Source organism: Myxine glutinosa, chromosome 5 (assembly GCF_964187855.1).
Source record: "Myxine glutinosa chromosome 5, kmMyxGlut1.1, whole genome shotgun sequence".
Lineage (NCBI taxonomy): Eukaryota > Metazoa > Chordata > Myxini > Myxiniformes > Myxinidae > Myxine > Myxine glutinosa.
Window position 1 is genome coordinate 138,113,168 of NC_136265.1, and position 22,472 is coordinate 138,135,639.

General features: G+C 44.5%; 1 protein-coding gene across 1 annotated transcript in view; it reads left to right on the top strand.

Annotated features, from left to right (window-relative positions):
* The first annotated feature begins 210 nt into the window (after nucleotides 1-210).
* LOC137413491 (sialic acid-binding Ig-like lectin 15) overlaps nucleotides 211-22,472 on the top strand; it is a 26,981-nt gene continuing 4,719 nt past the window's right edge. The window contains exons 1-3 of the mRNA XM_068098909.2: nucleotides 211-436; nucleotides 4,675-5,079; nucleotides 8,200-8,604. Coding sequence (XP_067955010.2) covers nucleotides 382-436; nucleotides 4,675-5,079; nucleotides 8,200-8,604 — 865 coding nt within the window. The 5' untranslated portion in view covers nucleotides 211-381. The remainder of the gene's footprint in view (nucleotides 437-4,674; nucleotides 5,080-8,199; nucleotides 8,605-22,472) is intronic.

A 22,472-nucleotide genomic window follows, 5' to 3' on the forward strand; every position in this document is an offset into this window, starting at 1 on the left:
ACATTTTCGGTTACTTTGGATCTAGCGACGAATATTCAACCAACATTCAGTGAATAGTCATGGAGGAATGGAGTGTGGTTGATGGGAAGGCGATGGGGGAAGAACACAGCAAGTCGTGTTTTGGACAATGAGTGTTTTTTTTCTTGCCCTTGAATCCCCAAATCGTTGACGTTCCACCATTTAATGGGAGGGGACTTGGGTAGTGCCCATAGGACACCCCAGGGCACCATCAAGCAGAAGTGAATTCGAAGTCATTTTGAGTGTTTGTTCCAGGGTATTCGAGTTTGTGATCCTGGAAAAGTCGGTGCCGAATTAACCTCGACTCAGGTACCAAATCTCAGTGTCAACACTGAGTTAAGGATCTTCCCTTCCTGCCAAGAAATGATTTTTCCGATTCATCCTGCTCTTCTTCTGATCATCGGGTCTGTGCTCGTTGGTAAGTAATCGATCATCCTTTCTCAGTTGGGACTTCACGTAAAGAAAAGTTTCTAAAGTTCACGAAGGAGTTGGCACGAAATTATTACAAATTGAACAGGAGAACATGATGAGGAGACAGTGGACGAATCAAAAGAGTAACTGGAACTTGAACCTGGAATTTCCCGCATCATGAGAGCTGCGTGCTCAGATGGGAATTGCGAACAGGCAAACCGAACGTTGTTTTCCTGTTTGGAATTCATTCCCATCTTTCTTTTATTGCGTCGTCGTGTAATGACCAGAGACGTCTTAAGAGGCGTCTTGATTCTTGGGTGTGGTTCTCTGAGCATCCGTGCATCTTCGTGCTTCGTTCTCTTTGAAACGGGTCTTTGGGCAATAAAAAAACGGTTTCGATTTTTGGGATTTAGGCTGTGCTCTGGGTGTTGTTGCATCACAGTTGTCTTTGAAACAGTTGTTTTCGTGAAAAAATTGCTACTTCACTGCCGGTTGTAAGAATTTTCCAATTTGAAGAAGTACTTGTACTTGAAGTACTTGAAGTATTTGAAGAAGGATTTATTGTGACTTTGTGCTCAGGATTCTCTTTCGTCTGTCTCTTATGCTTAAATTAATTATTTATTTTTCCTTAAGACTGCACATGAGTTGAACAGTTGCCATTTTCCCTTGCGCTAGCCGAAAATTAAGAATAATTGAAAATCCCTTGAGGACATTAATTAATTAATTGTGGGAATCCTGTGGGTTGGCTCATCACACTGTTGGACGTCTCTCGAAACGGGAGTAGAAGCACGTCGCAACTAGTACCTTCCGTCCGAATTTAATCCTTAAGCCGGCTATCTGCGGGATTATTTCCCGGCACATTCATTAGAAGAAGAACAAGAACCACCTTTAGAGGCCATTTTTCACCCGCAGTGCAGGGATTGGCCTTTTTTTGACCTTTTTTGAAGCAATGTTTTATGGCCGGATGCCCTTCCGGCCACCAACCCTGTTCGTCACCTCTTGCGACACACACGGAATTACCAGTGAACTGGTTCTCAATTTGCCGACCTCGGAAGGATGACAGGCTGAGTCAACCCCCCTGGTGTTAATTCAACGATCGACCGGGATTCGAACCCAGGATCCTAGGTATCCCGAGCTGGCACCCGAACCGCTAAGCCAACACCAGGCTCGTGCATCCCGGCACATGTAGTCAGGTTCACTATGTCAATAAATTATATTTCGTTCAAAATCATGGTAGATTAGCAAACCTATACATTTTTGGAAAGGTTATAGCATAAGGAAACTAAAAATCAATGTTTACATTTGGAGAGATACCTGTATGGCGGCCATTTTGGATTTTCAAAATGGCCACTGTAAAATACATATTTTGTTCTATTTCTGCCTCTATTTACCCTAAAAACTTTTTAAAATATACTAAACCTATATTTTCAGGGACAAGGAATCCAATGAAAGTATCAAATTAGTGCTATGGGGAATGGTAAGACACGAATCAAAGGTTTTGAATTGCAAAATACTGTCTTTATATTCGCGATAAGTTGCATAATCAAATACATGTTATCATTTTGTACAGGCAGTTAATAACATCAAAATGTGTCACAATAATTCAAATCACCAAACATACACAGGCAGTCAGCAAAATCATATATACACATGCAGTCAGTAAAACTTCACATCTACACAGGCAGTCAATGACAAAATATACACAGGCGGTCAATGGCATCAAACATACACGATTACAGAATATGCCATTTAGAGTTCGTCATCACTGTCCTGTGTGTCGTATCCGACAATATAGTCCGCATCGTTTTCACAGTCCGTTCCACACAAGCAAAGGTCGGTCAAATTGATTGGCAAATCGAATTGGTCGAATGGTCGATCGAATCGAATTCGATGAATCGAATCGAATCGATCGAATTGGTCGAATGGTCGAATGGTCGATCGAAGCGATTGGTTAAATGGTGGAATTGGTCGAATGGTCGAATTGGTCGAATGGAATTGGTCGATTGGTCGAATTGGTCGAATCGAATTGGTCGGAATTGGCAAATGTAAACATTGATTTTCAGATTTTCCATGTAATAACGTTTCCAAAAATGTATAGGTTTGCTAATCTACCATGATTTTGAACGAAAAAACATAGTGAACCTGACTAATGCATTCCCGCATTCAATTGCCGCTTGTTCTGGATTAGGGAGGTGGGGGGGGGGGGGGGGGGCGCACGCGTGGTAATGTTATATACATGTTGGGATTATTCATTTTTAAAGGAAAAAAAGGCGCATCCTACCAAAAACCAATAAGATCTACTCTGCTGATCTAGTAATAAACAGGCAAAAGTCCAGAACCATAACATAGGAAGGATAGGCACTATGGTGACCATATGTTATGTTTTATCATTCCCAAACATTCATGTCAGTTCAATCCGATCACTCACCTGCAGATTCATGGTTCACTCAGTGCAAAAGAAAAAAAACAATTAACATTAGTCCTGTTTCCAAAACTTTGCCTCACCCTGTATATGCACACACTATTACAGAAAGTTTTAAGAAATGTTAAAACTTTCTAATATTTCAATATATAAACACCCTGATGATGCTGGAAACCCAAGTCCAAATCCCTTCGATTTTTAAGTGTTTGTGCATCGTCTGTTAATGTCTTCGATTCGTGTACACTGCCTCCCAATGCCATTTTCCTGCAAGTTATTCATGAGCTAGATTTGAATGCAAGAAAAAGAAAGTGCTGTGTCATAGAATTGACCACGTTTTCAAAAGCCGGCTGTCCCATCTGCCAGCACTTCTTTTATGAAGTTTAATGATCGTGTGTGGTTAATGATCACAAAGAGGACAGCATCGTGTGCCAACATAGTTCCGAATTCCTGGCCCCCACCTGGTTTACGGTCCCTCGTTGTCACAGCATCTTTGTTCCTTTGGGATATTTAGTGAGTGGTTCTGAGAGAGTGGCTCTGTGGCTGAGGGTGATTTGGATGGTGTGAATGCTCATTCATTCAGACTGCGGAAGTTGAGAGTGCCCTCCCCCGAAAGTGATGCTCATTTCATGGATTACTAAACAATGCATTTTAAGCACTCGTATATATATATCCTGCCTTGAAGCTTATACTCTTGTATTCAAATGAACATAATTTGGAGAGATCTCTCCAACAACGACTGCTTAGAGGAAAGCATGCAAGCACAGCATTTTAAACACCAGTCTTGGCCAGCCATGTTTGTGCCTGCAGGGTAAAATGTGAGCTTAAAGGAAGTGATGGTGTTGACGGCACTTCCTCCAAGCTCAGTGGCAGCATTGCTTGTTTGTCTCGTCAGTATGTGCTTGTGGGCGTGCGTGTGTGTGTGTGCGCGTGTGTGCGCGTGCGTGTGTGCGCGTGCATGTGTGTGTGCGTGTGTGTGTGTGTGCATGTGCGTGTGTGCACGTGCGTGTGTGCGTGTGCGCGTGCGTGTGTGTGTGTGTGTGTGTGTGTGTGCGTGCGCGCGTGTGTGTGTGTGTGTGTGTGTGTGTGTGCGCGTGCGCGTGCGTGTGTGCGCGTGCATGTGTGTGTGTGTGCGTGTGTGTGTGTGTGCATGTGCGTGTGTGCACGTGCGTGTGTGCGTGTGCACGTGCGTGTGTGTGTGCGCGCACGCGCGTGTGTGTGTGTGTGTGCGCGCACGCGCGTGTGTGTGTGTGCGTGTGCGTGTGTATGTGTGTGCATGTGTGTGCGTGTGTGTGCGTGTGTGTGTGCATGTGTGGATTTGAATCCACAAGCCTTAGCCCATGTATTAAAAAAACTCGGTGTACTGTTTGACATCATCGAACATGCGAATTTGCACCAAGCCATACGTCATCAGTGATGTCACATTTGATTGACCAATGGCTGAAGTTTAATAATTACAGGTGTACGTTTTATTCTCTGGCCTGGAGGTATGCACGCATGACTCTAAGCTGTCAAGCCTGGATTTGAATCCAGGTGTCCTTCATGGGGAGTAGGCGAGCCATCGTGGGCACCATGGCCAAGTTGCTAATTCCTGCCCTAACTAGGCCTACTGATGGTGGAGGGATGGCAAGCCACCCACCATGCCCCTCGGCCAATAAACTGCTTGGGCAGAACCAACACTCTGTATCAGAGTATGGGACATCAGATGATCTTCTCTAGCTCTTGGGGCCATGTTTTCGTACCCTTTACATGGATGCTAGAACTGTTTATACTTGTGAATCTGAAATAATTTTTCTAATTTTTACCTCAAAACATTCTGCTGGCAGAGTCACAGACCGAGGAAACGAACATTTGTACAAGTGAAGGAACAAAGTCACTTTGCGTTTCACAAGAGGTGATCGGTCTACGGGGCGAGGATGCGACTCTTCCCTGCCTGTTTACTCATGAGGAAGAGTCGGACATGATTGCACTGCATGTTTTGTTTTATCTGCTCACGAGCTCCAATAAACATTATGTCTATAACAGTTCCTCAAATTATATGGATGAGAGCTTCAAAGGAAGGATTCAACCCATGGGGAACGCAAGCGACGGCGACGGCTCGGTGAAGATTAGAGATCTGAAGATGGAGGACGAGGGGATCTACATATGTCGGTTCGAGTGGAAAACATCCATGATGACCGTGGATGGATTTCAAGCAAGGAAAGGAATGCAAACACAGCTTCGTGTTGACGGTGGGTGAGAATTATACATTTCAAGGCAACACTGTTGGCTGGAATATTTTGTTTCATTAGTTTTCGTCGCTAGGGGGCCCGTTGGTCCATTGGACCAAATTTTCATTGGTCTTCAGCTCCTTGTAGCATGCCTGCCTGCCAGACTCAGGGGTCTTTTGGGTCTTTTAGGTCTTCAGAAACTTTTGGTTCTTCGGGGACTTTCGGGTCTTTAGAGACTTTGGGGTCCTCTGTGTCGTTAGGGGTCTTTGGGATATTAAGGATCTTAGGGGTCTCCCTCCCCCAGCCCTTCCACAGATCTACCGACATCCCTGTTCTCTTCTGTTGTTGTGCTTGTGTGCTACGCTCTCTCTCCCGCTCCCTTTATTATATGTTTTATGTGTCCGTTTATGTTTTTTGTGTTTAATGTGTCAGCTCTTACATGAGCCTCGGCTTTGTATAAAAAGGGGTTTCAGCAGTCGAAGGAATCTCTTTGCAGTGCGTTTGTCATTTCCTCTTTACTCACAATTAACCAGCCACGGTGGTGGCAATCCAAATGTTTTTCCTTTCCCCAATTTTTTAAGACTTGAAACTTCGGGAGAATCATTCCGTGGCCAATAATCCCCCCTGTCTGCAGCAGGGGTCAGTAAACCACTTGCACTGTGGCACGTATACAGGCGAAAATGGGAAGTCGTCTTCCCCTTCGCCTGCGTTACACCCCCCTCGTAAAGAAGGGGGTGGGTTATGCCCATGACCTGACCCTGGGTACGAGCAACACATGTGCAAAATTTAGAGGAGATTGGGAGAAAACTGAGAGTTGTCTTCCCCTACTCCCTCATAGGGAGGTTCCTCTGACCTGACCCTGGGCACTACCAACACCAATGCAAAATTTGTTGGATATCAACCCAGCCATGCATTTTTTCTCTGATTTTCAGACACACACACACACACACACACACACACACACACACACACACACACACACACACACACACACACACACACACACACACACACACACACACACACACGCGTGCGCAGGGAATTGCCTTATTTAATATACAGGTAGTAGGTTTAACCTATTGTCCCGTTTCTCTGCTCTTCCATGAGCCTGGATGTCTGTATCAAAATGTTACTTCCCCAAATCCCCCAAGTTTGCATGCAATCATTGTTGCTAGATATTTTGAAGAATGTGCTGTTTACACTATCCAACAGTATTATGCAGAGGTAGCGCATTCACCTGAGAGTCTAGTCTGGATTTTATTCCAGAACTGACTAAAAACTGTTGGACTGGTGCTTCAGAAACAGGGTGTGGCGTCACAAAGCGCATCATACCTTGTTTGGGCGTGAACTGGGTGTCCCATTTGCTCGCATTCACTGGTGGATGTCAAACATATCACACGGTGTCTTTCGTAAAGAGTAGTCAAGTTATCACCGGCACTCTGAACAATTTACAAATTCCTGCCCGATCTACCACTGCAAGGCAAAGGGATGACGGAGGGAGAGTGTGGGATAGAGAGAGAGAAGGAGAATGAGAGAATACATCCTGGAAATCTCAAGACACTCAAAAGGTTTTCAAATTATATCTTGAAAAAATAATAGTATCATACGACACTTTTGTTTATTATCACCCTTTAACTTCAAATCCACTTTTCTTTTCTTTTTAATACCGACTTTTTTATTTCCTGGAAGTTCCATCAGTGTCCATGTGTTTTATACTTATCCCACCCCCCCCCCCCCACATTCCCATGCCTCCTCCCCCCAAGCCCTATCCCCCCACAGATCTTCCGTTGTCCCTGTTCTTTGATATTTTACTTGTGTGCTTCCCTCTCTCTCCCCATCTTGTCTCCCGCTCCATTTTTTGTATGTTTTGTGTGTCCGTTTGTTGTTTTTTTTTGTGATTGATGTTAGTTTTTGTTTTTTGTGATTGATGTTAGCTCTTATACGAGCCTCGATCTTGATACAAAAACAAAAATAAAAGTTACGAGCAGAGTACGCTCCCTACTGGCGACCTTGTTCTAAGCATGAAACGTGTTCTGACACATACCTTTATTGGTGTGGTGTATAGGTTTAAAAAAAACAACTAACTAACCCGTGTGACATGCATGAAGCAAAAACATGCCTAATGCTTATAATTGAAAACATCTCACTGCACTGGAAAACATGGGGACAGGAACACTGTACTATAAAGTACAGAGTCCGGGCAGTCAGTGGTCAGTGTCTTTAGGGTCAGGTCAGTCTTTTGGGATTGCCACTGGTAACATGTAACCCAGTGCTTCCTGCCGCATGGTCAGGTTGTTGGTGGCTAAACCGAGACCCCTCACTGGCTTTGCTATTGGGGAGGGTAACTGTGACACCTTGCCAGGACCAAAAAACAACACCTGGCAAAGGGCTGTATTTGGCTCCCTATGGGAGGTGACCTCCCGTAGGGAGCCAAAAGCCATACAGTAAGAAGATGGGGCCTCTTAAAAAACACCCATCCGGTTTGGACCGGTTCAAGTCATACGAACTATTTTAAAAGTGGTACTTGCTGCTTCCTTGCTTGAAAAGGATAGAGCACGGACAATCCCCATCGATTGGCATCCATGGGGAGGAGGAAATTCCTCTTGAGGAAATGCCCCACTGAGTACGGTGATAAAAGCGGCGCCATTGTTATGACGTCGCTGGTACCCAGAGTATCTCAGGAAGTGAAGGTAGTGACCGGCACTTCCCCCAAGCTCAGTGGCTGTGTTAAGTGTTTGTTTATCAGTATGTCCGTGTGTGTGTTTGCTTGTGTGTGTCAGCTCTATGACGAGCCTTAGAGCAAGTATAAAATAATAATAAAAAATAAAATTGTCAAAACGGTGGGGACTTGTAATACCCTCTCCCACCTGGAACGATACACATTTACATAGAGAATTTGCGCCTCCTCTCACCTCCCCAAGACCACCAGGAAAAATGAAAACAATGCACTAATTGGGGTCATGCTGATCCTATGTAGCAAATCTGGATGTAATAGGGCCAGAACAGGATGATGTTGGACCGCGACAAACAACAAAAACACAAACACTCGTCCATGAATTCTTGTAAGGTTACACACAAGAATGGGAAAGTTGAATTTCTCTATGATATACCTGATGTAAGTGCCGTTGTGTGGTTCTCTAGTGCGTCCGGAGATCCTGCGCATCTGGAAGGAGTCTGAGAACTCCACCAACTCAGAAAAGCTATTCTGCGAGGCCGAGGCTAAGCCCGGACCCAATATCACTTGGATGGACCCACTGGGACGACCCGTTGAATTGAGCGAGACCACGGTTGGTCCAGATGACCCAAATGAAATACGAAACATCGTTATTAGTTTGAACCTTACGGGCCAGGAGCCACCTGGGAATTATACCTGCCTGGCGGAGAACCAGTATGGTGTGGTGCAGGAACTTTTTAACTACGAAGTGTTCCGGAGTCCAAGCAAAGCACGGCATGTCCTGTGGACCGTGCTCGGAGGCATAATCGGAGCTGTTGCTCTAGCGGCTCTCATGGCATTTGCCTGCAAGTGGAGACGTGACAGGGCCAAAGGTAAGATTTGTAAACAAATCTTGGAGCTCATCATACTTTATCATTGTCGATACCTGCATACAGCATATCTGCATTCCAGGCATGTTTTACTACTTGGATCTTCATCTGAGACAGTTGTTGTAGTTGAAAGCGTGGTCTTCATTTTCCCATTGCATGTGCCGTTATCACCTCAATGTACACACATTGAGCTGGCCCGGTAGTTGTTACCCTTGGTGCAGTATTACAGTTCCATCTCTCTATCTCTCTAAATGTCTCAGGGTCTTTAAATCTTGTGTAGATTTCAGTTTTACCTTGACAGTGTAAAAAGGAGATTATATCCCACCATGGCAGTGCCAACCGGAATCCAGCTTTCCCAGGCTTTAGAGGAAAAGACCAGAAAGCTTGGTGACCAGAATGTATGGAAATGACTGTAGTACCCCTTATGTCCAGCAGGGGGGGAAGCTTACTCATGCTCTTCTCTTCAAGACATTCATATCAACATCAACTCTTTACAGCTCACGAAATGAACAATCTCGTGTAGTCACCCACCCCAACCCCCGCTATGCCCCAAAAATGTCAACCATGACACAAAGGAAACTAGAACGGCACTCAGTAGAGAGCATACCTCTGCCTGGTTGACCATATCACTCAATCACTTAACGAATCACTTAAAAAGTTATACTAGCTGGATCTGGATCCGGATCTTCCCAAAAATTGAATCGTTTCTTCCTTGTCTCACACACACAACCTGTCCAACAAGTTTCGTCCAAATCCAACCATAACTTATTGAGATATCCCGCTATGTATCGTTTTTGGCCCGATCTCCCAATGGTGAAGAATCACGTAGAAAATTCTAGTAGCCGGATCCGAATCCAGATCTTCACCAAAATCTAATCATTTCGTCCTTGTCACATCCGCTACATCTCTGACAAATTCCGTCCGAATCCGTCCACAACTTTTTGAGATATTTGTTCACAAACAAACAAACAAACAATTGAAAAATCAATCATAGAGCGACACTTGGAAAAACAGAACAAAGTAGCATGGCACTCAGTAGAGCATTCTTTAGACCTCAAAAATAATTAGTGGTTGAATTCAGTGATCGTCTTCATTTACATATCGGCATATCCGAATCGTCTTCAAAGTTTAAGTTAATCGGATGAAAATTGACAATTTTAGATATTTAACCTATGTTGACCTTTTGGCCTATGTTGACCTCAGAAATAGTTGATGATTGAATTCAGTTAACTGATATGTAAATCCCATTCATATTTCAAGCCAATCGGGTGAAAATTGAGGATTTTAGAAATGTGAAAAGCGGTTGATCTTTGGACTATGTTGACCTTATGACCAATGTTAATCTCAAAAATAGTTGGTGGTTGAATTCAGTTCGCTGATATGAAAATGCTATACAAATTTCAAGTCAATTGGATGAAAGTTCAGGATTTTAGAAATTTGAAAAAAGTGGTTGGCCTTTGCCCTATGCTGACCTGGTGACCTATGTTGACCTCAAAAATAGTTGATGATTGAATTCAGTTAACTGATATGTAAATCCCATTCATATTTCAAGCCAATCGGGTGAAAATTGAGGATTTTAGAAATGTGAAAAAAGCGGTTGATCTTTGGCCTATTTTGACCTTATGACCAATGTTAATCTCAAAAAGAGTTGGTGGTTGAATTCAGTTCGCTGACATGAAAATGCTATACAAATTTCAAGTCAATTCAATGAAAATTGAGGATTTTAGAAATTTCATATTGTTGTTGACCTTTGGCCTATGTTGACCTTTTGGCCTATGCTAATCTAAAAAATAATTAGTGGTTGAATTCAGTGACGTGATATGCAAATCGTCTTCAATGTTTAAGTTAATCGGATGAAAATTGACAATTTTAGAAATTTGGCTGATGTTGACATCAAAAAGAGTTGGTGGTTGGTTTCATTAAGCTGATATGAAAATCCTATTCAAATTTCAAGTTAATTGGATGAAAATTGAGGATTTTAGAAATTTGAAAAAAGTGGTTGACCTTTGGCCTATGTTGACCTTTTGGCCTATGCTAATCTAAAAAAATAATTAGTGGTTAAATTCAGTGACGAGATGTGCAAATCGTCTTCAATGTTTAAGTTAACCGGATGAAAATTGACAATTTTTTGAAACTTGGCCTATGTTGACATCAAAAATAGTTGGTGGTTGAATTCAGTTAGCTGACGTGAAAATCCTATTCAAATTTCAAGTCAATTGGATGAAAATTGAGGATTTTAGAAATTTGATTTTGTTGTTGACCTTTGGCCTATGTTGACCGTTTGGCCTATGCTAATCTAAAAAATAGTTGGTGGTTGAATTCAGTTAGCTGGAATGAAAAGCCTATTCAAATTTCAAGTCAATCGGAAGAAAATTGAGGATTTTAGAAATTAAAAAAAGTGGTTGACCTTTGGCCTATGTTGATCTTGTGACCTATGTTGATCTAAAAAATAGTTGTTGGTTGAATTCAGTTAGCTGATATGTAAATCCTATTCAAATTTCAAGTCAATCAGATGAAAAATGAGGATTTTAGAAATTTGAAATTGTTGTTGACCTTTGGCCTATAATTATCTCAAAAAATAGTTGGTGGTTGAATTCAGTTTCCTGCTATGGAAATCCAATTCAAATTTCAAGTCAATCAGATGAAAAATGAGGATTTTAGAAATTTGAAATTGTTATTGCCCTTTGGCCGATGTTGACCCTTTGGCCTATGCTGGTCTCAAAAAGAGTTGGTGGTTGAATTCATTTAACTGATATGTAAATCCTATTCAAATTTGAAGTCAATCGGATGAAAATTCAGGATTTTAGAAATGTGAAAAAGTTGTTGACCTTTGGCCTATGTTGACCTTTTGACCTACGCTGATCTCAAAAATATATGGGATTTTGTCGGGTACGACCTCTACCATTTGGTGACGTTTCGTGAAGATCGGTTTAAAATTGTGACATGTAGGCAAGTATAAGTGAGCGGACAGACAAACACAAACACACATACACACATACACACATACACACAAACACAAACACAAACACACAAACACACACACAAACCGAAGTGATCAACACACTGGCAAAAAAACAAAAAACATTTTGCCATGTAACAAACGGACAGACCGACAGGGGTGAAAACTTAACCTCGATCGCCACCAAAGGTGGATGTCTGTTTCACCCCTGTCTGTCTGTTTTCACCCCTGTCGGTTTTCACCCCTGTCTGTTTTCACCCCTGTCTGTTTTCACCCCTGTCGGTTTTCACTCCTGTCTGTTTTCACCCCTGTCTGTCTGTTTTCACCCCTGTCTGTTTTCACCCCTGTCTGTTTTCACCCCTGTCTGTTTTCACCCCTGTCTGTTTTCACCCCTGTCTGTTTTCACCCCTGTCTGTTTTCACCCCTGTCGGTTTTCACCCCTGTCTGTTTTCACCCCTGTCTGTTTTCACCCCTGTCTGTTTTCACCCCGGTCTGTTTTCACCCCTGTCTGTTTTCACCCCTGTCTGTTTTCACTCCTGTCTGTTTTCACCCCAGTCTGTTTTCACTCCTGTCTGTTTTCACCCCGGTCTGTTTTCACTCCTGTCTGTTTTCACCCTGGTCTGTTTTCACCCCGGTAAGTTTTCACCCCGGTCTGTTTTCACCCCGGTCTGTTTTCACCCCGGTCTGTTTTCACCCCGGTCTGTTTTCACCCCTGTCTGTGTTCACCCCGGTCTGTTTTCACCCCTGTCTGTGTTCACCCCTGTCTGTTTTCACCCCTGTGTGTTTTCACCCCTGTCTGTTTTCACCCCTGTCTGTTTTCCCCCCTGTCTGTTTTCACCCCTGTCTGTGTTCACCCGGTCTGTTTTCGCCCCTGTCTGTGTTCACCCCTGTCTGTCTGTGTTCACCCCTGTCTGTCTGTGTTCACCCCTGTCTGTTTTCACCCCTGTCTGTTTTCACCCCTGTCTGTTTTCACCCCTGTCTGTTTTCACCCCTGTCTGTTTTCACCCCTGTCTGTTTTCACCCCTGTCTGTGTTCACCCCGGTCTGTTTTCACCCCGGTCTGTTTTCACCCCCGTCTGTTTTCACCCCCGTCTGTTTTCACCCCTGTCTGTTTTCACCCCTGTCTGTTTTCACCCCTGTCTGTTTTCACCCCTGTCTATTTTCACCCCGGTCTGTTTTCACCCCTGTCTGTTTTCACCCCTGTCTGTTTTCACTCCTGTCTGTTTTCACCCCGGTCTGTTTTCACTCCTGTCTGTTTTCACCCCTGTCTGTTTTCACCCCTGTCTGTTTTCACTCCTGTCTGTTTTCACCCCGGTCTGTTTTCACTCCTGTCTGTTTTCACCCCTGTCTGTTTTCACCCCGGTCTGTTTTCACCCCTGTCTGTTTTCACCCCTGTCTGTTTTCACCCCTGTCTGTTTTCACCCCTGTCTGTTTTCACCCCTGTCTGTTTTCACCCCTGTCTGTTTTCACCCCTGTCTGTGTTCACCCCGGTCTGTTTTCACCCCTGTCTGTTTACACCCCTGTCTGTTTTCACCCCTGTCTGTTTTCACCCCTGTCTGTTTTCACCCCTGTCTGTTTTCACCCCTGTCTGTTTTCACCCCTGTCTGTGTTCACCCCGGTCTGTTTTCACCCCTGTCTGTTTTCACCCCTGTCTGTTTTCACCCCTGTCTGTTTTCACCCCTGTCTGTTTCCACCCCTGTCTGTGTTCACCCCTGTCTGTTTTCACCCCTGTCTGTTTTCACCCCTGTCTGTCTGTTTTCACCCCTGTCTGTTTTCACCCCTGTCTGTTTTCACCCCGGTCTGTTTTCACCCCTGTCTGTTTTCACCCCGGTCTGTTTTCACCCCTGTCTGTTTTCACCCCTGTCTGTATTCACCCCTGTCTGTTTTCACCCCTGTCTGTTTTCACCCCTGTCTGTTTTCACCCCTGTCTGTTTTCACCCCTGTCTGTTTTCACCCCTGTCTGTTTTCACCCCTGTCTGTTTTCACCCATGTCTGTTTTCACCCATGTCTGTTTTCACCCATGTCTGTTTTCACCCATGTCTTGGTTCACCCATATCTCTTTTCACCCATGTCTTGTTTCACCCATATCTGTTTTCACCCACGTCTGTTTTCACCCCTATCTGTTTTCACCCCTATCTGTTTTCACCCATGTCTGTTTTCACCCATGTCTGTTTTCACCCATGTCTGTTTTCACCCATGTCTGTTTTCACCCATGTCTGTTTTCACCCATGTCTGTTTTCACCCATGTCTGTTTTCACCCATGTCTGTTTTCACCCCTGTCTGTTTTCACCCCTGTCTGTTTTCACCCCTGTCTGTTTCCACCCCTGTCTGTGTTCACCCCTGTCTGTTTTCACCCCTGTCTGTTTTCACCCCTGTCTGTCTGTTTTCACCCCTGTCTGTTTTCACCCCTGTCTGTTTTCACCCCGGTCTGTTTTCACCCCTGTCTGTTTTCACCCCGGTCTGTTTTCACCCCTGTCTGTTTTCACCCCTGTCTGTATTCACCCCTGTCTGTTTTCACCCCTGTCTGTTTTCACCCCTGTCTGTTTTCACCCCTGTCTGTTTTCACCCCTGTCTGTTTTCACCCCTGTCTGTTTTCACCCCTGTCTGTTTTCACCCATGTCTGTTTTCACCCATGTCTGTTTTCACCCATGTCTGTTTTCACCCATGTCTTGGTTCACCCATATCTCTTTTCACCCATGTCTTGTTTCACCCATATCTGTTTTCACCCACGTCTGTTTTCACCCCTATCTGTTTTCACCCCTATCTGTTTTCACCCATGTCTGTTTTCACCCATGTCTGTTTTCACCCATGTCTGTTTTCACCCATGTCTGTTTTCACCCATGTCTGTTTTCACCCATGTCTGTTTTCACCCATGTCTGTTTTCACCCATGTCTGTTTTCACCCCTGTCTGTTTTCACCCCTGTCTGTTTTCACCCCTGTCTGTTTCCACCCCTGTCTGTGTTCACCCCTGTCTGTTTTCACCCCTGTCTGTTTTCACCCATGTCTGTTTTCACCCATGTCTGTTTTCACCCATGTCTGTTTTCACCCATGTCTGTTTTCACCCATGTCTGTTTTCACCCACGTCTGTTTTCACCCATGTCTGTTTTTACCCATGTCTGTTTTCACCCATGTCTGTTTTTACCCATGTCTGTTTTTACCCATGTCTGTTTTCACCCATCTCTGTTTTCACCCATGTCTGTTTTTACCCATGTCTGTTTTCACCCATGTCTGTTTTCACCCATGTCTGTTTTCACCCATGTCTGTTTTCACCCATGTCTGTTTTCACCCATGTCTGTTTTCACCCATGTCTGTTTTCACCCCTGTCTGTTTTCACTCCTGTCTGTTTTCACCCCGGTCTGTTTTCACCCCGGTCTGTTTTCACCCCTGTCTGTTTTCACCCCTGTCTGTTTTCACCCCGGTCTGTTTTCACCCCGGTCTGTTTTTCACCCCGGTCAGTTTTCACCCCGGTCTGTTTTCACCCCTGTCTGTGTTCACCCATATCTGTTTTCACCCCTGTCTGTTTTCACCCCTGTCTGTTTTCACCCCTGTCTGTTTTCACTCCGGTCTGTTTTCACCCCGGTCTGTTTTCACCCCTGTCTGTTTTCACCCCGGTCTGTTTTCACCCCGGTCTGTTTTCACCCATATCTGTTTTCACCCATGTCTGTTTCCACCCATGTCTTGTTTCACCCATATCTGTTTTCACCCATGTCTGTTTTCACCCATGTCTGTTTTCACCCATGTCTGTTTTCACCCATGTCTTGTTTCACCCATATCTGTTTTCACCCATGTCTTGTTTCACCCATATCCGTTTTCACCCATATCTGTTTTCACCTATATCTGTTTTCACCCATATCTGTTTTCACCCACGTCTGTTTTCACCCCTATCGGTTTTCACCTATATCTGTTTTCACCCATATCTGTTTTCACCCATATCTGTTTTCACCCATGTCTGTTTTCACCCATGTCTGTTTTCACCCATGTCTGTTTTCACCCATGTCTGTTTTCACCCATGTCTGTTTTCACCCCTGTCTGTTTTCACCCCTGTCTGTTTTCACCCCTGTCTGTTTTCACCCCTGTCTATTTTCACCCCGGTCTGTTTTCACTCCTGTCTGTTTTCACCCCTGTCTGTTTTCACCCCTGTCTGTTTTCACCCCTGTCTGTTTTCACCCCTGTCTGTTTTCACCCCTGTCAGTTTTCACCCCTGTCTGTGTTCACCCCTGTCTGTGTTCACCCCGGTCTGTTTTCACCCCTGTCTGTTTTCACCCCTGTCTGTTTTCACCCCTGTCTGTTTTCACCCATGTCTGTTTTCACCCACGTCTGTTTTCACCCCTGTCTGTTTTCACCCCTGTCTGTTTTCACCCCTGTCTGTGTTCACCCCTGCCTGTTTTCACCCCTGCCTGTTTTCATCCCTGTCTGTTTTCACCCCTGTCTGTGTTCACCCCGGTCTGTTTTCACCCCTGTCTGTTTTCACCCCTGTCTGTTTTCACCCCTGTCTGTCTGTTTTCACCCCTGTCTGTTTTCACCCCTGTCTGTTTTCACCCCGGTCTGTTTTCACCCCTGTCTGTTTTCACCCCGGTCTGTTTTCACCCCTGTCTGTTTTCACCCCTGTCTGTTTTCACCCCTGTCTGTTTTCACCCCAGTCTGTTTTCACCCATGTCTGTTTTCACCCATGTCTGTTTTCACCCCTGTCTGTTTTCACCCCTGTCTGTTTTCACCCCTGTCTGTTTTCACCCCTGTCTATTTTCACCCCGGTCTGTTTTCACTCCTGTCTGTTTTCACCCCTGTCTGTTTTCACCCCTGTCTGTTTTCACCCCTGTCTGTTTTCACCCCTGTCTGTTTTCACCCCTGTCTGTTTTCACCCCTGTCTGTGTTCACCCCTGTCTGTGTTCACCCCGGTCTGTTTTCACCCCTGTCTGTTTTCACCCCTGTCTGTTTTCACCCCTGTCTGTTTTCACCCATATCTGTTTTCACCCACGTCTGTTTTCACCCCTGTCTGTTTTCACCCCTGTCTGTTTTCACCCCTGTCTGTGTTCACCCCGGTCTGTTTTCACCCCTGTCTGTTTTCATCCCTGTCTGTTTTCACCCCTGTCTGTGTTCACCCCGGTCTGTTTTCACCCCTGTCTGTTTTCACCCCTGTCTGTTTTCACCCCTGTCTGTCTGTTTTCACCCCTGTCTGTTTTCACCCCTGTCTGTTTTCACCCCGGTCTGTTTTCACCCCGGTCTGTTTTCACCCCTGTCTGTTTTCACCCCTGTCTGTTTTCACCCCTGTCTGTTTTCACCCCAGTCTGTTTTCACCCCTGTCTGTTTTCACCCCTGTCTGTTTTCACCCCTGTATGTTTTCACCCCTGTCTGTTTTCACCCCTGTCTGTTTTCACCCCTGTCTGTTTTCACCCCTGTCTGTTTTCACCCCTGTCTGTTTTCACCCCTGTCTGTTTTCACCCCTGTCTGTTTTCACCCCTGTCTGTTTTCACCCCTGTCTGTTTTCACCCCTGTCTGTTTTCACCCCTGTCTGTTTTCACCCCTGTCTGTTTTCACCCCTGTCTGTTTTCACCCCGGTCTGTTTTCACCCCTGTCTGTTTTCACCCCTGTCTGTTTTCACCCCTGTCTGTTTTCACCCCTGTCTGTTTTCACCCCTGTCTGTTTTCACCCCTGTCTGTTTTCACCCCTGTCTGTTTTCACCCCTGTCTGTGTTCACCCCGGTCTGTTTTCACCCCGGTCTGTTTTCACCCCGGTCTGTTTTCACCCCTGTCTGTGTTCACCCCGGTCTGTTTTCACCCCTGTCTGTTTTCACCCCTGTCTGTTTTCACCCCTGTCTGTTTTCACCCCTGTCTGTTTTCACCCCTGTCTGTTTTCACCCCTGTCTGTTTTCACCCCTGTCTGTTTTCACCCCTGCCTGTTTTCACCCCTGCCTGTTTTCACCCCTGTCTGTTTTCACCCCTGTCTGTTTTCACCCCTGTCTGTTTTCACCCCTGTCTGTTTTCACCCCTGTCTGTTTTCACCCCTGTCTGTTTTCACCCCTGTCTGTTTTCACCCCTGTCTGTTTTCACCCCTGTCTGTTTTCACCCCTGTCTGTTTTCACCCCTGTCTGTTTTCACCCCGGTCTGTTTTCACCCCTGTCTGTTTTCACCCCTGTCTGTTATCACCCCGGTCTGTTTTCACCCCGGTCTGTTTTTCACCCCGGTCAGTTTTCACCCCGGTCTGTTTTCACCCCTGTCTGTGTTCACCCATATCTGTTTTCACCCCTGTCTGTTTTCACCCCTGTCTGTTTTCACTCCGGTCTGTTTTCACCCCGGTCTGTTTTCACCCCGGTCTGTTTTCACCCCGGTCTGTTTTCACCCCGGTCTGTTTTCACCCATGTCTGTTTTCACCCATGTCTGTTTTCACCCATGTCTTGTTTCACCCATGTCTTGTTTCACCCATATCTGTTTTCACCCATGTCTGTTTTCACCCATGTCTGTTTTCACCCATGTCTGTTTTCACCCATGTCTTGGTTCACCCATATCTCTTTTCACCCATGTCTTGTTTCACCCATATCTGTTTTCACCCACGTCTGTTTTCACCCCTATCTGTTTTCACCCCTATCTGTTTTCACCCCTATCTGTTTTCACCCATGTCTGTTTTCACCCATGTCTGTTTTCACCCATGTCTGTTTTCACCCATGTCTGTTTTCACCCATGTCTGTTTTCACCCATGTCTGTTTTCACCCATGTCTGTTTTCACCCATGTCTGTTTTCACCCACGTCTGTTTTTACCCATGTCTGTTTTTACCCATGTCTGTTTTCACCCATGTCTGTTTTCACCCATGTCTGTTTTCACCCATGTCTGTTTTCACCCATGTCTGTTTTCACCCATGTCTGTTTTCACCCATGTCTGTTTTCACCCATGTCTGTTTTCACCCATGTCTGTTTTCACCCACGTCTGTTTTCACCCATGTCTGTTTTTACCCATGTCTGTTTTCACCCATGTCTGTTTTTACCCATGTCTGTTTTTACCCATGTCTGTTTTCACCCATCTCTGTTTTCACCCATGTCTGTTTTTACCCATGTCTGTTTTCACCCATGTCTGTTTTCACCCATGTCTGTTTTCACCCATGTCTGTTTTCACCCATGTCTGTTTTCACCCATGTCTGTTTTCACCCATGTCTGTTTTCACCCATGTCTGTTTTCACCCATGTCTGTTTTCACCCATGTCTCTTTTCACCCATGTCTGTTTTTACCCATGTCTGTTTTTACCCATGTCTGTTTTCACCCATCTCTGTTTTCACCCATGTCTGTTTTCACCCATATCTGTTTTCACCCATATCTGTTTTCACCCATGTCTGTTTTCACCCATGTCTGTTTTCACCCATGTCTGTTTTTACCCATGTCTGTTTTTACCCATGTCTGTTTTTACCCATGTCTGTTTTCACCCATCTCTGTTTTCACCCATGTCTGTTTTCACCCATATCTGTTTTCACCCATGTCTGTTTTCACCCATGTCTGTTTTCACCCATGTCTGTTTTCACCCATGTCTCTTTTCACCCATGTCTGTTTTCACCCATGTCTGTTTTTACCCATGTCTGTTTTCACCCATGTCTCTTGTCACCCATGTCTGTTTTTACCCATGTCTGTTTTCACCCATGTCTGTTTTCACCCATGTCTGTTTTCACCCATGTCTGTTTTCACCCATGTCTGTTTTCCCCCATGTCTGTTTTCACCCATGTCTGTTTTCACCCATGTCTGTTTTCACCCATGTCTGTTTTCACCCATGTCTGTTTTCACCCATGTCTGTTTTCCCCCATGCCTGTTTTCCCCCATGCCTGTTTTCCCCCATATCTGTTTCCCCCCATATCTGTTTTCCCCCATATCTGTTTTCCCCCATATCTGTTTTCCCCCATATCTGTTTTCCCCCATATCTGTTTTCCCCCATATCTGTTATCCCCCATATCTGTTTTCCCCTATATCTGTTTTCCCCCATATCCGTTTTCCCCCTGTCTGTTTTCACATACAGTCACATGAAAAAGTAAGTACACCGCATGTAAAGTTTTGACATATTCAACATATCTCAACATACAGCTATTTGATCTTCATTTCAACAATATTGACAGATAAAGGTGATATAATATAACAAATATCATGAAACATTCACATTTTGTAGTCCATTGTATAATTTAAATGAACATAAATGCAAATTTTGCATGTGGAAAAAGTACGTACACCCCTACATTTATCACTACTTCAAATACCTAAAATTAGAATCAGGTGCACCAGCTCAGGTACAAATGATTAGAACATCGTTAGAGAGGATCTTGGAGGAACCTGTCTTATTTAAACCTCAGACATTTCGTTTGGTTTGCTCTTTGTTGTTGGAGTGTGCGGCATCACCATGCGTAGACCAAAAGAGGTCTCTGAGGCCTTCAGAAAGAAGATTATAGATGCCTACGAGTCTGGGAAGGGATTTAAAAAGATCTTCAAACAATTTGAAATCAATCATTCGACTGTCCGGAAGATCATCTACAAGTGAAGAAGATTCCAAACAACTGCCAACTTGTTCAGGCCAGGCCGCCCCAGCAAGTTCAGCCTGAGAGCAGACCGCAAGATGCTGAAAGAAGTCTCAAAGAACCCCAGAATGTCATCACGGGACCTACAGGTAGCTCTTGCCACTGTTGATGTCAAAGTGCACGAGTCTATCATTAGAAAGAGGCTGCATAAATTTGATTTACATGGGAGGTGTGCCAGGAGGAAACCTTTGCTGTCCAGAAAGAACATCAGGGCAAGATTAAAGTTTGCGAATGAACACGTAGGCAAAGACCAGCACTTCTGGAACAATGTGCTCTGGACAGATGAGTCAAAGGTAGAGCGATTTGGCCACAGTACCAGAAGACATGTTTGGCGAAAACCAAAGACAGCATTTGACCACAAGAACCTGATACCAACTGTAAAGCATGGTGGTGGAAATATTATGGTTTGGGGCAGCTTTGCTGCATCAGGGCCTGGGCAGCTCACCATCATATAATCCACTATGAATTCTTCATTGTACCAGAGGGTGCTTGAGGATAATGTGAGGCCATCTGTCGGAAAGTTGAAGCTCAACCTAAGGTGGACCTTGCAACATGACAATGACCCTAAACATACCAGTAAATCGACCAAGGAATGGCTGAAAAGAAAGAAATGGAGAGTTCTGGAATGGCCAAGTCAAAGCCCGGATCTGAATTAGAGCCAAGGGTGTACTTACTTTTTCCACATGCAAAATTTGCATTGATGTTTATTTAAATTATACAAATTTTTTTTTTTTTTTTTTTTTTTTTTGGTATACTCAATCGAGGCTCGTGAAAGAGCTAACATTTATTTCACAAACAAATCAACCAGACAAACAAAATATACAAAATATACAAAAAACAAAAAAAACAAAATATACAAAAATATACAAAATATACAAAATATACAAAAATATAAAAAATATACAAAATATATACAAAAATATACAAATATACAAAAATATACAAAATATACAACATTTGAGAGCAGGGAGAAGTGTGGGAGGGAGAGGGCTTGGGGGCAGGAGGCGTGGGAGGGGGGGAGGGGGGGGGGGGAATGGACTACAAAATGTAAATATTTCATGATATTTGTTATATTATATCACCGTTATCTGTCAATGTTGTTGAAATGAAGATCAAATAGCTGTATGTTGAGATATGTTGAAAAAGTCAAAACTTTACATGGCGTGTACTTACTTTTTCACGTGTCTGTATATCATCCATCCTTCACAGCCGTCATATATCATCCTTCATTGACATCTTACCTTCATCTGTATCTAGTTTAGGTACCTTACCTTTCCTTCTTTTCACCATGGTTAACATTGTCTTCCCATTTTACCATAACCACACCCAAACCCCCATGCCTTGTGAATGCCAATGCTCACGAAATGCCATCTATCAAGCAGTCCTCTGTTGCCATCCAACAACCTCTCGCTCACGCCAACGCCCTGCTATCTTTTCCCTTCGTGAGCTGCCAGTCTTCATGGCACCACAATGCCAAAGCTTATGTACGACTCCTACCTGTGGGTCACATCATAAAGGGCAATACCTGATCATGTCACCATTTCTATTTCCCTGACTTCGTGCAACCACCTAACACAATAGTCTTAGTTTGCCTGGCAAGACACATCGGTGGTAACGAGTTTCCTCCACTAATCCCATCTCACCACCTTGGTGATGGCGATGATGATACCACGTGACTGATTGAACGGTATGTGTTTGTGTGGAGACCCCGAAATGTCTGTCACTAGGCAACTTTTCCTGCAGCTGAGGAATGTACAGCTGAATTGATGTCTAAATACAAACAGTGCATCGATAACTTATGTCCATGAACTTCCACCCTCTCAGGATGTAGGTGGAGTGGGATACGTGGATTGAATATCGACTTTTGGGTGCATAGGAGGCCAGTGCAGATGTTGCATTGTCTCATAATATATTAATATCGAATTAAACACAAACCTGGTGGTGGCTTAACGGTTCAGGTGGCTGGCTTAAGATCTTAGGGTCTTGAGTTTGAGCCCCTGTCATGCCGTTGAAATAGCATCAGGTGGGTTGACTCAGCATGTCATCCTTCCGAGGTCGGCAAATTGAGTATCAGCTTACTGGTAACAGGGGCACTGCATCAGCGACACATCTGTGCTCCCAGAAAAATGATGCAGCCAATGGGCTTTTTTTTTTTGGATGCAAGATCGAGGCTCGTGTACGAGGTAACATTAATCATAAAAAGACATACTGACACATAAAACATGTGGTAAAGGGAGCAGGAGACAAGATGGGGAGAGAGAGGCAAGCACACAAGTACAACAGCAGAGAATAGGGACATCGGGAGATCTGTGGGAGGGAGAGGGAGAGGGGGAGGAGGAGTTGGGAAGGTGGGAGACGTTAAAAAACACATGGA